A 14,020-nucleotide genomic window follows, 5' to 3' on the forward strand; every position below is an offset into this window, starting at 1 on the left:
AGCTATATGACATTTCTTGTAGTTAGTATTTTCCCAATTTATCTTTATCCAACTCGTACTTCAAATCTTTCTGTACCTTTTTTATCCAAACTCAATCTAATACTGTCTTTGATCTAAAATTGAATCCTGGGTCCAGGAAGATTCCATATGCTGCAGAGCAACTAAGCCCGTACACCAGAACTACTGAAGCTACACGCTCTAGAGCCCGTGCTTCATGACAAGAGAAGCCACCGCAATGAGAGCTCCGCACACTGCAACTGGAGTAGACCCCACCTGCCACAACTAGAGAACGCCTGTGCCCGGCAACGAAGACCCAGCACGGCCAAAAGAAGCCCCAGAATCCAGGCCCATTACAAGGGCCACTGTGTTCAAGAAAACTGCAGATATCAAGGGAACATTTCATGCAAGGATGGGCACAATTGAAGGACAGAAATGGTAAGGACCTAACAGAAGCAGAAGAGATTAAGAAGAGGTGGCAAGAATACACAGAAGAATAAAACAAAAAAAGGCCTAATGACACAGACAACCACAATGGTGTGATCACTCACCTAGAGCCGGACAGCCTCAAGTGGGCCTCAGGAAATGCTAGTACGAACAAAGCTGGTGGAGGTGATGAAATTCTAGCTGAGCTATTTCAAATCCTAAAAGATGATGCTGTTGAAGTGCTGCACTTACTATGTCAGCAAAATTGGAAAACTCAGCAGTGGCCACAGGACACTCCATTTCCAAAGGGCAGTGCCAAACAACGTCCAATCTACCGCACAACTGCGCTTGTTTCACATGCTAGCAAGGTCCTGCTCAAAATCCTTCGAACTAGGCTTCAGCAGTATGTCACCTGACAACTTCCAGATGTGCAAGTTGAATTTAGAAAAGGCAGAAGAACTAGAAATCAAACTGTCAACATCTGTTGGATCATAGAGAAAGCAAGAGAATTCCAAAGAGAATTCCAGAAAAACATCTGCTTCATTGACTATGCTAAAGTCTTTGAATCACAACAAACTGTGGAAAATTCTTAAAAGAGATGGGAATAACAGACCACCTTATCTGTCTCCTGAGAAACCTATATGCAGATCAAGAAGCAACAGTTAGAACCGGACGTGGAACAACAGACTGGTTCAAAACTGGGAAAGGAGTACAACACCTGTATATTGTCACCCTGCTTATTTAACTTATATGCAGAGTACATCATGTGAAATGCTGGGCTGGATGAATCTCAAGCTGGAATCAAGATTGCTGGCAGAAGTATCAACAACCTCAGCTATGCAGATGATATATCACTCTAATGGCAGAAAGTGAAGAAGAACTAAGCAGCCTCTTAATGAAGGTGAAAGAGGAGTGGAAAAGCTGGCTTAAAACTCAACATTCAAGAAATGAAGATCATAGAATCCGTTTCCATCACTTCATGGCAAATAGAAGGTGAAAAAGTAGAATCAGTGACAGATTTTATTTTCTTGGGCTCCAAATCACTACAGACAGTGACTGCAGCCATAAAATTAAAAGATGCTTGCTCCTTGGAAGGAAAGCTACGACAAACCAAGACAACGTATTAAAAAGTAGAGATATCACTTTGCTGACAAAGGTCTGTATAGTCCAAACTATGGTTTCTCCCACAGTCATGTACAGATGTGAGAGCAGGACCATAAAGAAGGCTAAGTGCCAAAGAACTGATGCTTTCCAACTGTGGTGCTGGAGAAGTCCCTTTGATTGCAAGGAGATCAAACCAGCCAATCCTAAAGGAAATCAACCCTGAATATCCATTGGAAAGTCTGATCCTAACGCTGAGGCTCCAACACTTTGGCCACCTGATGTGAAGAGCTGCCTCACAGGAAAAGACCCTGATGCTGGGAATGATTAAAGGCAGGAGGAGAAGGGAGCAACAAAGGATTAGATAGCTGGATGGCACTACCAACTCAATGGACATGAGTTTGGGCAAATTCCAAGAGATAGTGAAGGACAGGGAAGCCTAGCGTGCAGTCCACGGGGCTGCAAAGAGTCGGACACAGCTTGGCGACTGAACAACAACATTTAAATTTGTTTTTTCTCTACTGTTACCACCTTTAGATTATCTTTTTAGATCCCATTATTTCAGGGACTTCCCTAGCAGTCCAGTGGCCAAGACTACTTGCTCCCAGTGCAGGGGGACTAGGTCTGATCCCTGGTCAGGGAATTAGATCCTACATGCCGCAACTAAAAATCCCAAGTGCCGCAACTAACACCTGGCCCAGCCAAATAGATGTATGCTTTAAATTCCATTATTTCAGCCACTTCTGGTGTGGAAGTAATGCACCCTATTTCCATTCCATTATAGGTGAACCTTTAAGTTTTAACATGTACATTTATGCTAAAAGCCGAAAGTTAATCAACATCTCTGCTATCCCTTATTGGAACTCGCTGTTCTAATTACCTCCGTCTAACCTACATTAAATTAGTTTAACATAATATTTGTGTTCCACGTGTAATCGATTGTTCATCTTCTTATCTGCCTCCCAAAGCAGATGATATTTGGGTTTTACACAGTCAGCATCTCCTTCTCAGTCCATACATTCCTCTGTCTGTCTGCACGCCCATTCATTCTGGAACTCCACTCGTCCTTCCAGGACCACTGTCCTTCCCACAGAACACCTTCCTTCAGTACAGATCTTTGGATAAAGAAGCCTTGGTTTATCTCTCCGAAAATGTCATTTTGTTCTTTTTCCTAACTGACAGTTTAGAAGAACACAAAATTAGGTTGAGTTATTTTCTCTCACCATCTTGAAGGTATTATTCCACTGTGTTTAACTTTGTAGATATTCTGTCTTTTCCCTCTGGTTGCTTTCTTAGATCTGCTTCTTGCAATTTCACTAAAGAGCCATACGTTTAAATTTATTTGTACTGCTCAGAGGCATGGGCTTATGCAGTTATGTGCTAAGTCGCTTCAGTTGTATCCCCATGGACTGCAGCCTGCCAGGCTCCTCTGTCTGTGAGATTCTCCAGGCAAGAATACTGCAGTGAGCTGCCATACTGCTCAGCAGAATGGCTTTTAATCTGATGCTTCACATCTTTCATTGACTCTGAAAAATTCTTTGCTGTTGTTGCTCAGCCGCTAAGTCGTGCCCAACTCTGCGACCCCATGAACTGCAGCACACAAGGCTTCCCCGTCCTTCTCTATCTCCCAGAGTTTGCTCAAACGCATGTCCACTGAGTCAGTGATGCCATCCAACCAGCTCATCCTCTGTTGCCCCCTTTTCCTCCTGCCCTCAATCATTCCCAGCATCAGGGTCTTTTCCAAAGAGTTGGCTCTTCCTATCAGGTGGCCAAAGTATTGGAGCTTCAACATCAGTCCTTCCAGTGAATATTTAGGGTTGATTTCCTTTAGGATGGACTGGTTGAATCTCCTTGCTGTCCAAGGGACTCTTAAGAATGTTCTCCAACACCACAGTTTGAAAGCATCAATTCTTCAGCGCTCAGCGTTCTTTATGGTCCAACTCTCACATCCATGAGTACTGAAACACCACAGCTTAGACTATATGGACCTTTGTCAGCAAAGTGATGTCTCTGCTTTTTAATATGCTGTCAAGGTATGTCACAGTTTTTCTTCCAACAAGCAAGAGTCTTTTAATTTTGTGGCTGCAATCACCGTCTGTAGTGATTTTGGAGCCCAAGAAAATAAAATCTGTCACTGTTTCCACTTCTCCCGCATCTATTTATATCTCCCTGTTCTATGTTCTGACATTCCTATTCCAAGCATCAGACCATCAGATCAGTCTCTTAACTCTGCTTTCATATTTTTCAAATCTGTGTCTAAACACCATTATAGATAATTCCACAGATCTAACTTCCAATTAATTAATTCTCTCTTTAGCTGGGTCTAATTTGCTATTCAGTTCTAATTAATTTATAAATTCAATTAATCTATTTTTTTATTTCGACAAGTTCTCCTTAAAAAAAAAAAAAACTTCTTGGTCAATTTTGATACTTCCATTCCTTGTCATACTTCCAAATCTCTAGCTTATATAAACTCCATAACTTAACTTCCTGAACATCTATTTATCCCACTTGTTACTTTTGATGATTTCACTCATGGAATCTTGTTTCCCTGTGTGTTTTGGAATTTTGGAATCTGTTTTTGGATACAGAACTTATGTTCAGTGGCGGCCTTTTCTGTGGGAATAAAAAGTGAAGCCAAGTTTGAGGGGGCAAACTTCCAGAAATAATTTATATTTTTGCTTCTGCCAAATTCTCTAGGACATTACCAATCTGGAATCACTGTAATTATTCAACTTCAGGTTCCCAGGAAACACAGATGGTATAAACTTCAACTCCAAGCTCATGGAAGCACACAGATCTATGGTTACAAATTCTCAAGTGAAACTACCCACCTCCCCAGAAATCAACAATTTATCTATTCCCTTTATCAGCAAAAGAATGTTCCCTCTGGCCCATACTTTCACTGAATGAATAACCCTGCAGAAGTCTTATCATGTGAGAGCCTCAGTCTCAGTTCCACATCTTATCTCCTGTGCCTCACACTCTGCTACTAAACCCACATCTTTAAAATATGGAGAGAGGCAAAGTCCCTCAGGAAAAAGCAGCTTTAGCCAGTGAAAGGGTACAGCTCTAGTTTCCAGCCCACTCTTGCTTCTCCCTTTTTTTATACATGCAATTATGCACATACATTTTAAAAGGATATTCGCTATACATTATCCAGGACTTCCATGTGTCTTGTGTAATGAGGTTTTTTGGCTGTTCTGTTCACTATTATCGCCAGAAATGGAAGTTCAGGAGCAATTTTCAAGGGTGACAAGAGGAGCTCTACCAGCCTGCAAGCTGAGTCGCTTCAGTCGAGCCTGCCAGGCTCCTCTGTCCACAAAATTCTCCAGGCAAGAACACTGGAGTGTGCTGCCATGCCCTCCTCCACGGGATCTTCCCCACCCAGAGATGGAACCCAAATCTCTTACGTTCCCTGCACTGACAGGCAGGCTCTTTACTACTAGTGCCAGCAGAACAAGAAATGAAGCTAGGTCACCTCGAGTCACATTCAACTTCGACTTTGTAAATGATTCCCTAACACCACCCAGAGAACAAGGTGGGGTGGGGGGGGGGGTGGTTTCCCTGATGGCTCAGTGGTAAAGAATCCACCTGCCAATGCAGGAGACAAGGGTTCAGTCCCTGATCAGGAAACACCTCACATGCCACGGAGCAAGTAAGCTGGTGCAACACAACCACTCAGCCTGTGCTCTGGAGCCTGGAAGCCACAACTACTGTAGCCGGTGCACTCTGGAGCCCCTGCTCCACAGGAGAAGCCACCGCAGTGAGAAGCCCGAGCAGCTCAACTGAAGAGCAGCCCCTGCACTCCGCAGCTAGAGAAAAGCCCGAGCAGCAACGGAGACGCAGCCCAGCCAAAACTAAAATAAGCAATTAAAAAAAAAAACAAGGGTCCAGGACCATTCTCCAAAACACTTGCCTTTCTCCAGAGTCCATCATTCCTGAAGGACACTGGCAAGACAGCTTGTAGATAAAAGGTCAAGGATTATACACAAATGTTATTTTTGCTCCCTCCTGTAATCCCACTAAAACCACAGCAAAGAAAAGGGTTTTAAGGCATAAACCCATAAAGACAAAAGGAACAGCAAAGAACCACAGAAGTAAATTTCTGAAGCTGGAAAGCAAATACACGACTGGCCAATGGCCACAGAGACTCCTAAACTGGCTGCAGAGAAAGCTGAGAAGCAACAAGATTTCTACCACCTAACATCTTCATCCCACTTTAGAGTTTGTCTTCTTTTGGCTCCCCCCTCAACTCTTGGAATCCCAAGCCAAAAAGAAGGACTCACTATACTCACCCTCAGTTTAAAATTCCAATTCTTGTCTTCCTCACCCCACAAGGCTGTCAAGTGCAAGGCTCGGCCTCTCAGTTGCCCATGTGGAACTGAAAACAGACTCAGATGTAACAGTCACCACCCAGGGCCTCTGCTGACACACAGATCCTGGCCGGTGGGTATTCCCTATCTTCTTAGCTGTGCAAAGCTTTCAACCGGAGGCATTTTCTGTTTGTTCATCTTGTCCAGGTGCCTTCAGAAAGAGGGTTGATCCTGATCATCAAAAGAGGGGAACCTCCATATCTACTTTGACCCAGTTTTTAAATATATTTTCAGGACTATATATAATACCTCAAGGGGACACCTCCAAACATTCACAGCAACTGAGATCACCAGTGTGAATAAGACTGCCCATAGAAGTGTTCATCAAGAACACTGACCCCAAAGCAGAGTCCTGAAGAAAGTTAACTTCCCTTCCAAAGGGTAAGTCAAGGGAAAACAATCCCCTTTCAACCAACTTCATTATCTTAGACTCTTGTGAATTGAACTGCATCTCCTTGCCCTCAAATTCATAACCGGCAAGATGACTATACTAGGAAATAAGGTCTCTGAAGAGGTAATTAAGGTCAGTCAAGGCCACATGGGTGGGGCTCTAATAGGACTGCTGTCCTTATAAGAGGAGGAAGAGACACACCCAGAGAGAAGGCTGTGTGAGGACAAGCAAGAAGGTAGCGCTCTGTATGCCAAGGAGCCAGGGCTCACCAGGAACCAATCCTGACAAAACCTTGGTCTTTCACTTCAAGCCTCCAGAGCTGTGAAAATTAATTTCTGTTACAGAAGCCCCCGAGTCGGTGGCATTCTGTGGTACAGCAGCCTAAGCAGATTACGACCCAGACAGCGCCCATCACCTGTGCAATATGGAAAAGCTGGCTGGGACGCCACTCACGCTAGAAACCGTACCCTTAACCCACTGCCACCCAGCTCCACAAACTGGGCCTGACAAGTGGGCTCACACAAGGAATCCCAGGGAAACTGCAGTGAGAGAACGAGCGCATGGTGAGCAAGGAACTGGGAAAGCAGGGGCTCTGGAGAACACGCCGTCTCAGCCTGCCCTCTTGAATTCTTCAGTCAGGGCAGAAGAGGGAGCAAGACAACAAGGAACACACTCATCCAGGAGCTGAAGCTCACCGCAGCCCCTTCCGCTGCGAAAAGCCTCTCACCAGACCCCAGAACCATTCTTCTACAAGCTTCTCCCATCCGACCTACCTCCATTATCTCCACATGTGACACCAGGATCCTGCCACGCCCAGAGCTTGTCAAACGCATGGGGTGCACCAGGAGAGCCTGCCCCCCACAACCTTCAGCGAGAGCCTCTGTCTCTCTGGGGGTGGAGGCAGCATGCAGCCTGACTGATGAGCGCACACACACACACACACACACACACGTGCACATCCACCCCAAACCCGGACCGTCTCCTGGTTAGTCCACTGCCACCCCCCTGTCGGCACAGTAACTCAGACGTGGGGAGCGGCCTCTCTGGATCTCCTCAGACATCAGGTCAGAGGAAGTGGGCATCCTTCCTGTCCGGGCACCCGTCATGAGGTGGGCAATTTCCAAGCTCTGTAACCTACCATTACACAGGGACACAAACACACATACACACCACCACCACACAGTATAACCACGTGTAATCGTTTCTCAGTATCTGTATTAAAATTCACAACATACATGCCCTGGGACTCCGAACTCTCTCTTCTTGTCATCAACCCTTAGCAAACAACCTGCATAAACTGCGAGCAATCAGAAAGTCCATCAATAGGAGACCAGACAAAACGCAGCTTATCTCCGAACTCTGAAACTTCACACTATTAAAAAGACTGAGGTAGATCCATATACACTGAAAAAGACTGCCAGAACAAGTCTCTGAGCTTAAGAAGCCATAACAGGGACTCCCCTGGTGGTCCAGTGGTTAAGACTGCAGGGGACACAGATTCAATCCCTGGCCAGGAGAACTAAGATCCTGCACACCGTGCAGTGGGAAAAAAAAAAAAAAATACCACCAAAACCATGACATGTGACAATGTGGATGCAAGTTACGAACCACGGTGAGCAAAAGATGGGGACACAAAACAGCTCACCCTGCAAGATTACATCCGTTTAAAGCACAAAAACAGCTTCCCTTGTGGCTCAGCTGATAAGAATACGTCCACAATGAGGGAGACCTGGGTTCGATCCTTTGGTGGGGAAGATCCCCTGGAGAAGGGAAAGGCTACCCACTCCAGTATTCTGGCCGGGAGAATTCCATGGACTGTATATAGTCCATGGGGTGGCAAAGAGTTGTACACGACTGAGCGATTTTCCCTTCACTTCAAAGCACAATGACAGGCCAAACTAACATATGCTATTAAAAAAGGGCAGTGGTTACCCTCCAGGATTTAGGGGTCAAGACTGGAATGGAGAAAGGGCTCGGTGGGGAAGGGGCAAGCATCTCCATCTGGCGGCTGATGACCTCAGCATATTCAGTTTGTGAAATTCCTCAAGTTGTCACTTATGATAATTACACTATCCTATACATAATTTATACTTCAGTTAAATGTTTGAAAAAGAGTAATACCATTTTAGGTTAAAAAGAAAAAAAAAAAAACAGCTTTCTGTCTTTCTCTAAGTCTGATACTTCTATAGATATACAGGTCCAACTCCACCAACCTGAGAAGGCTCATTTCTGGAGAAGGATTCAGAGGGCAAACAAAGTTGGCAAGAGGGACCATGGTTTCCCATGTAATATCTAAATTTCTGCAACTGAATCCATATGTGTTACTTATAAAACTAAAAATTAACAAAAATTTTAAATGGGCCAAGAGATTACAGCCAAAGTGACTATTACTATCAACTACACCCCAGGTGGCCCACCAGGGGACCCAAGGATGAGTGGAGGTTTGGGAGGGGCTTTTCCGGGAGGGGAGGCAGGACCGCACTGGGCCGGCTCGCCTTCCCCACGGAGCCCTGCAGGACTCACTCTCAGGTCGGGGCGGGGGCTGCACAGGAGGCACCAGCCAGGCGGGAAGGGAAACCAGAGCTCACCCGAGTGCTCTGCCCCTCTATTTGCTAAGCTCCAGAGCGCATGAACCCTGATTCCCTTCTGCCCTCAGAGCACCTACGGCTCTCCTCTAACCCCTACCCTCCAGTGGTATAGAACTGTCTGCCAAGGCAGGAGACGTAAGAGACCTGAGTTCAATCCCTGGGTCAGGAGACCCCCTGGAAGAGGGCACGGCAACCCACTCAATATTCCTGCCTGGAGAATTCCATGCACGGAAGAGCTGGCAGGTTCCAGTCCGGAGGGTCACAGAGAGTCAGACGTGACTCTCTGGCAGCAGGCAGGCACGCACTCACTCCCACCCAAGTCAGCGGTTCCAAGGGAGGCTCTGGTCTGCCTGGCCTGTGAGGCCCTGAAGGGAATGTCAAACTTGGCCAGGAGGGTAATTCTCAAACAGAATACAGTAATGGTTTCTTAACCCAGGGTTGCCAGTCCAAGACTCTGAGAACTCACGAGTGCTTTCTGAGTCAATGAGGGGAAAGGGGGAAGGAGGGTTGTCAGTGATACTGGACGTTAAAAGGCATTGTCCTCATACCTGCAAACACTGTGCTCCACTATACCAGCCAGGAGGAGAAAACATCCTGGCATCAACACTCAGGAGCAGCAGCTTCCAAGTCAGCCTCCCATTTTCATTGGTGCTTCCCTAGGAGGCAAGCAGGGGCCCCTCCCTCTCCTCGGATGGACAGACAACAGCTGGTCTGGTCACATCTTCCCCGAAACGCTGGGCCACCAGCCCCAGGAAGCAGCCTCCTCCGTCCTCCAGCCAAGTGCTTGGGTTTCCAAGCAGCCTTCCTTTTCCTTCCCCAGAACTAATTTTAGCCTCCTTGGTTGTCAGAGTGGAACTGAAATAGTCGGCAGAGGAACGTTTGCAAACAAGAATATGCACTCACCTCACAAAACGCCTCAGCTCCACCCCAGAAACCGGCCAGAGAGCAGTCATCCCAGTGAGTGGCAGGCCAGACCCCTAGAAGTCATCGCCCCCACCCCGGAGGAGGAGGACTCACATCCGCCCACTGGGGCAGCAACCTTCCTTTCCCACACCCACTCCCAGCGATCACGTGCGGTGACTGAAAACACTCCCTTAGGGCTGCCAGTCCCTGCGAGAGTTTGAAAAAGGCACATGTATGCACACAGCTAGACAGGGACAATCAGGGCAAGGCACTGAGCTGTCCAAACGCAGAAAGCCAAGACTGATCGCGGGCCGGGGAGGCCCGAGGAACTCCCGAACAATCAGCCTGCGTTAGCAGTCGGCTTCCAGCACCTACCACAGTCTCAGACAGAGAGAGCACTGAGAAATTTCACCGTCAGACTCAGAAAAGGCCAGGGGCCTCTCCTCTCCGCCATCCCCACCCGACAGCCGAGGCATCCAGGGGCAGGACCGCAAAGACCAGGTGCCTCTGGGGTTGGGATGGCAGGCCACAGTTTGGTGGAGAAAGGCCCAACAAGGGGGAGGTGCCTGTTCTGGAGCAAAGAACAGGTGACAGAATGGAAGGGAAGAGAAAAAAGATAAAGAATCCTGAGATGGCAACAAAGTCCCCTTTGGGAAGACCCCAAAAGACGGAAGCAGAAAGTCTCAACACCAACAAAATAAACAAATAAATACAAACAAAATAAAAACCTTTAAGCACTTCACACACCACACAGCGGCGACAGGGAGAACTGGAAACTGAAGCTTTGGGGACTGCTTCCTCCCACTCTGTAATCGTACTCAGTTCAGCAAGGTGTATTTTGCTGATCTCAAGATCAGAGAGGCGATCCCCCCCGCAGAAGGCTCCTGACTCGGGCCGCGAGTACACTGGGGGAGGAGTGGAGGAGGAACAGGGAGCTGCCAGTCTGCCAAGAACAGCCAACAGGCGCCGGAAGAGATCAACCCCCAGGTCGGGGCCGTGGTGCCGGCGCCCATCTGGTCTCCGGCCTCCAGCCGCGCTGCCCACCACACCTCCCCAGGCCCGGGTGGAGCTGCGCAGACGCCCCATACCTTTGGGGAGAGGCGGCGCCCCCGCCCCGGTGTCCACGGCCTCCGAGCCCCAGGCCCAGGGCGGCGGCGGCTCCCCAGGGTGCTCGGCGGCCGGCCCGCTCGCAGGGCTCGCGGGGGAGGGCATGCCCGGTGCTCCGCTGGGCCCGCGTCGGCTGCCAGGTGCACGCGCGGACACGGAGCGGCGCAGAGGCCCCGGCCGGCGGGCGAGGCGAGATGCGAACCTGGCGCTGCACTCAGAGGTGGGCGGGGGCGGCGGGCAGGCGGTCCGGCCACCCGCAATCGCCGCCTCCCTGAAACCTGAACCACTTCTGGGAAAACTCAAGGACGCCAGGATTCTCTCCACGGTGGCCAGCGGCACTCCTGAACCACAAATTTGAACCAAACCCTGACGCGGAAGCAGGAATCTCCCAGACTTTTAGAACCCAACCTGCCGCCCTGAATCTTATGAGGAGAGTGTGAGTGTGAGTGTGTGTGCGCGCCGCTGGGGGGAGGGAGGAAGGGGGGTGGTATTAGCCATTAACCCCATCTCCCACAACTCTCTGTCCCTTTAAAATCTGGAACATTCTAGATCAGGTTCTCAATCAGGTGATTTATGCCCTCTCCAGGCCAAGCATTTTTGGCTTTCCAGATTACCAGCGCTATTTGCATTTTGAGGGTAGAGGCCAAGGGATACTGCAAACCACCCTACAATGAACAAGACACCCCCCTTCCCACCTATACAAACACCAAAGAATCACGGGATCCAAACTGTCAACAGTGTCAAGGTTGAGAAACTCTGCTCTAGAATGAGGTCTAGCCAGCCAGGACCCTGCCGGAGGGCTGTCTGTCCAGGGTCATTTTCAAAAGAAGGATCTGGCTCAGTTACTGCCTACCTAGGTTCCCCAGTCCCTGGTAAAAGGCCAGTATTTACAAGTAGATCTAGGGTACTCTGGTCCTCATTGGCACTACCCTAAGTTCCCAGGTGGGAGGCTGAAGGCACAGGCAATCAGGGAGGGCTTCCTGAAGGAAAAGGGTGGGGTGGGGGGTGCGGGGAGGAGACCGGGGCTGGTTGTGAACAGTGGGCAGGGTCACAAGAGGCAGAAGTGAAGAAGTCTCGCGCAGTGGCTACAACAGGTAGGTGGGACCCGCCGGGTGCAGCATATCCGCCAAGGACAGCAGGCTGTCCCTCAGAACAATGCTGCCCCGAAACAATGGGCAGGGCAGGCTGGGAGTCCTGCCTTCACAAAACCCCATCCAGGGGGCCAGTTACCTGACATCGGTGCAAACAGTGAGTGTGCACTAAGTATGCACTCACTCTCACACGCACTCATCAGATCCTCAGCGTGTACCATGGGCACGCTTCACTCGGCTCCCTGGAAAAGAAGTTCCTCGCCGAAGTGCCAGAAGTCCAGGTGCTATCCGGGCGAATCGGGATGCCCAGGAAGACCCTGCAGAGTAGTGGGTGGCCATCAGGTTCTCTCTCCTGTGTTTTCACCCAGGTGGACAGCCTGGGAGGCTGGGTGAGTGTCTCACATCATCTACCTTGGAAGCGTCTCTAAGGGCTGAGGAGAGTGCCCGCTCCTCCCCAAGGGGCAGCCCGGCCAGCCAGCGAGGGCAGAGCCTGGAGTGCTTAGCAGGTACAAGGCCACGGACATGCTTCCCCGGGGAAGGGTATGGTGGCCCGTGACTCTCTGGTCTGTCCTTGAGAGCTACCACCACACTGGGCCTGAGAGTCACTGCACTCACTGCATACACACGTCCCCCCGAGGAAATGGAGCACATCTTTGGGTGGGAGAGTAGTTGCCCACAAGGACAGCATGGAGCAGTCAGGGCTTGCACTTTCTGACGGGACAGACAGGAATCTGGTCCTCCGCCCCAGCCAGGGGCCCCTGACACTTCACTCAGCATCCTCTCCAAGCCACAGGCCCTGATCTAAAGCCCAAGTACACAGACAGAGGTCAGGAGTTCTCGGGGGAAACACAGATGTGTGTCTGGGATATCCGCTGCAAGGAAAGAGCCAAATGACTTGTTTCCAAAGGACACTTGGCCAGGCACGGATCACAGAAGACTTGCAAAACTCACTAACACTGATCTTATATCAAACACTGTGTACCATGACCGCAGCATCCATTCTGCCTTTTCGAATAGGCCTGCATCGTCTAATATGGTAGCCACTAGCCAAATGAGGCTGCTGAGCATCTAAAATGTACAAAGTCTGAACTGAGACATTCTGTAAGTATAAAACATGCTGTGGATTTTGACGACAGTAAAGAATGTAAAATGTCTGTTTTAATACTGACTACAAGTTGAAATGACTGTGTTATATACATTCAGTTCAGTTCAGTTCAGTTCAGCCGCTCAGTCGTGTCCAACTCTTTGCGACCCCATGAATCGCAGCACGCCAGGCCTCCCTGTCCATCACCAACTCCCGGAGTTTACTCAAACTCATGTCCATCGAGTTGGTGATGCCATCCAGCCATCTCATCCTCTGTCGTCCCCTTCTCCTCCTGCCCCCAATCCCTCCCAGCATCAGGGTCTTTTCCAGTGAGACAACTCTTCGCATGAGGTGGTCAAAGTATTGGAGTTTCAGCTTCAGCGTATACATTAGGTTAAATAAAATATACCATTAATTTGCCCTTGTTATGGGCTGAACGTGTCCCCTCAAAATTCTTACTTGAAACTCTAATGCCCAATGTGATGGGCATGTGATGTGTGTGTCTTTGCAAAACCCCTTGATGGGATTAGTGGAAGAGGGGAAAAAAAAACAAACAGCGCCCACCAGAAGCACCAGGTAAGGCCATGTGAGGATGCAGTGAGAATACAGACATCTGTAAGCCAGCAAGACAGCCCTCCCCAAAACCTGACCATGCTGGCATACTGACCTCAGACTTCCAGCCTCCAGACTGTGAGAAAAGAGGTAAGTCACACAGTCTGTGGTATTTTCTTATAGCGGCCTGAGGAGGCTAAGACACACCTGTTTCTTTTTCAAAACTACCAGAAAAGTTTAAAGTCTTCCGTGTGGTTCCCTCTGCATCTCTGTTTGACAGTGCTGTCCTAGATCTTCCTTCTACAAGGGGGTGAGGGTACTTCTAAACAGCAAGCCCAGGGTTTGAAGGCAGCATATCCAGGAGGATGGAGGAACAGGAGGACCAGCTCAGCCCCCACGCTGGT

At 49.0% G+C, this 14,020-nt stretch overlaps 1 protein-coding gene across 2 annotated transcripts in view; it reads right to left on the reverse strand.

Annotated features, from left to right (window-relative positions):
• Positions 1-14,020, reverse strand: part of ACVR2B (activin A receptor type 2B) — a 35,365-nt gene that overhangs the window by 18,769 nt on the left and 2,576 nt on the right. The window contains exon 1 of one of the 2 annotated variants that reach the window (XM_043442337.1): positions 10,871-11,835. The exons of the other annotated variant lie outside the window; for it this stretch is intronic. Within the exon in view, the coding sequence (XP_043298272.1) occupies positions 10,871-10,994 (124 nt within the window). The 5' untranslated portion in view covers positions 10,995-11,835. Of the gene's footprint in view, positions 1-10,870; positions 11,836-14,020 lie in introns of those variants that run through there. 2 annotated transcript variants of the gene reach the window in all.

This window comes from Cervus canadensis, chromosome 22 (assembly GCF_019320065.1).
Source record: "Cervus canadensis isolate Bull #8, Minnesota chromosome 22, ASM1932006v1, whole genome shotgun sequence".
Lineage (NCBI taxonomy): Eukaryota > Metazoa > Chordata > Mammalia > Artiodactyla > Cervidae > Cervus > Cervus canadensis.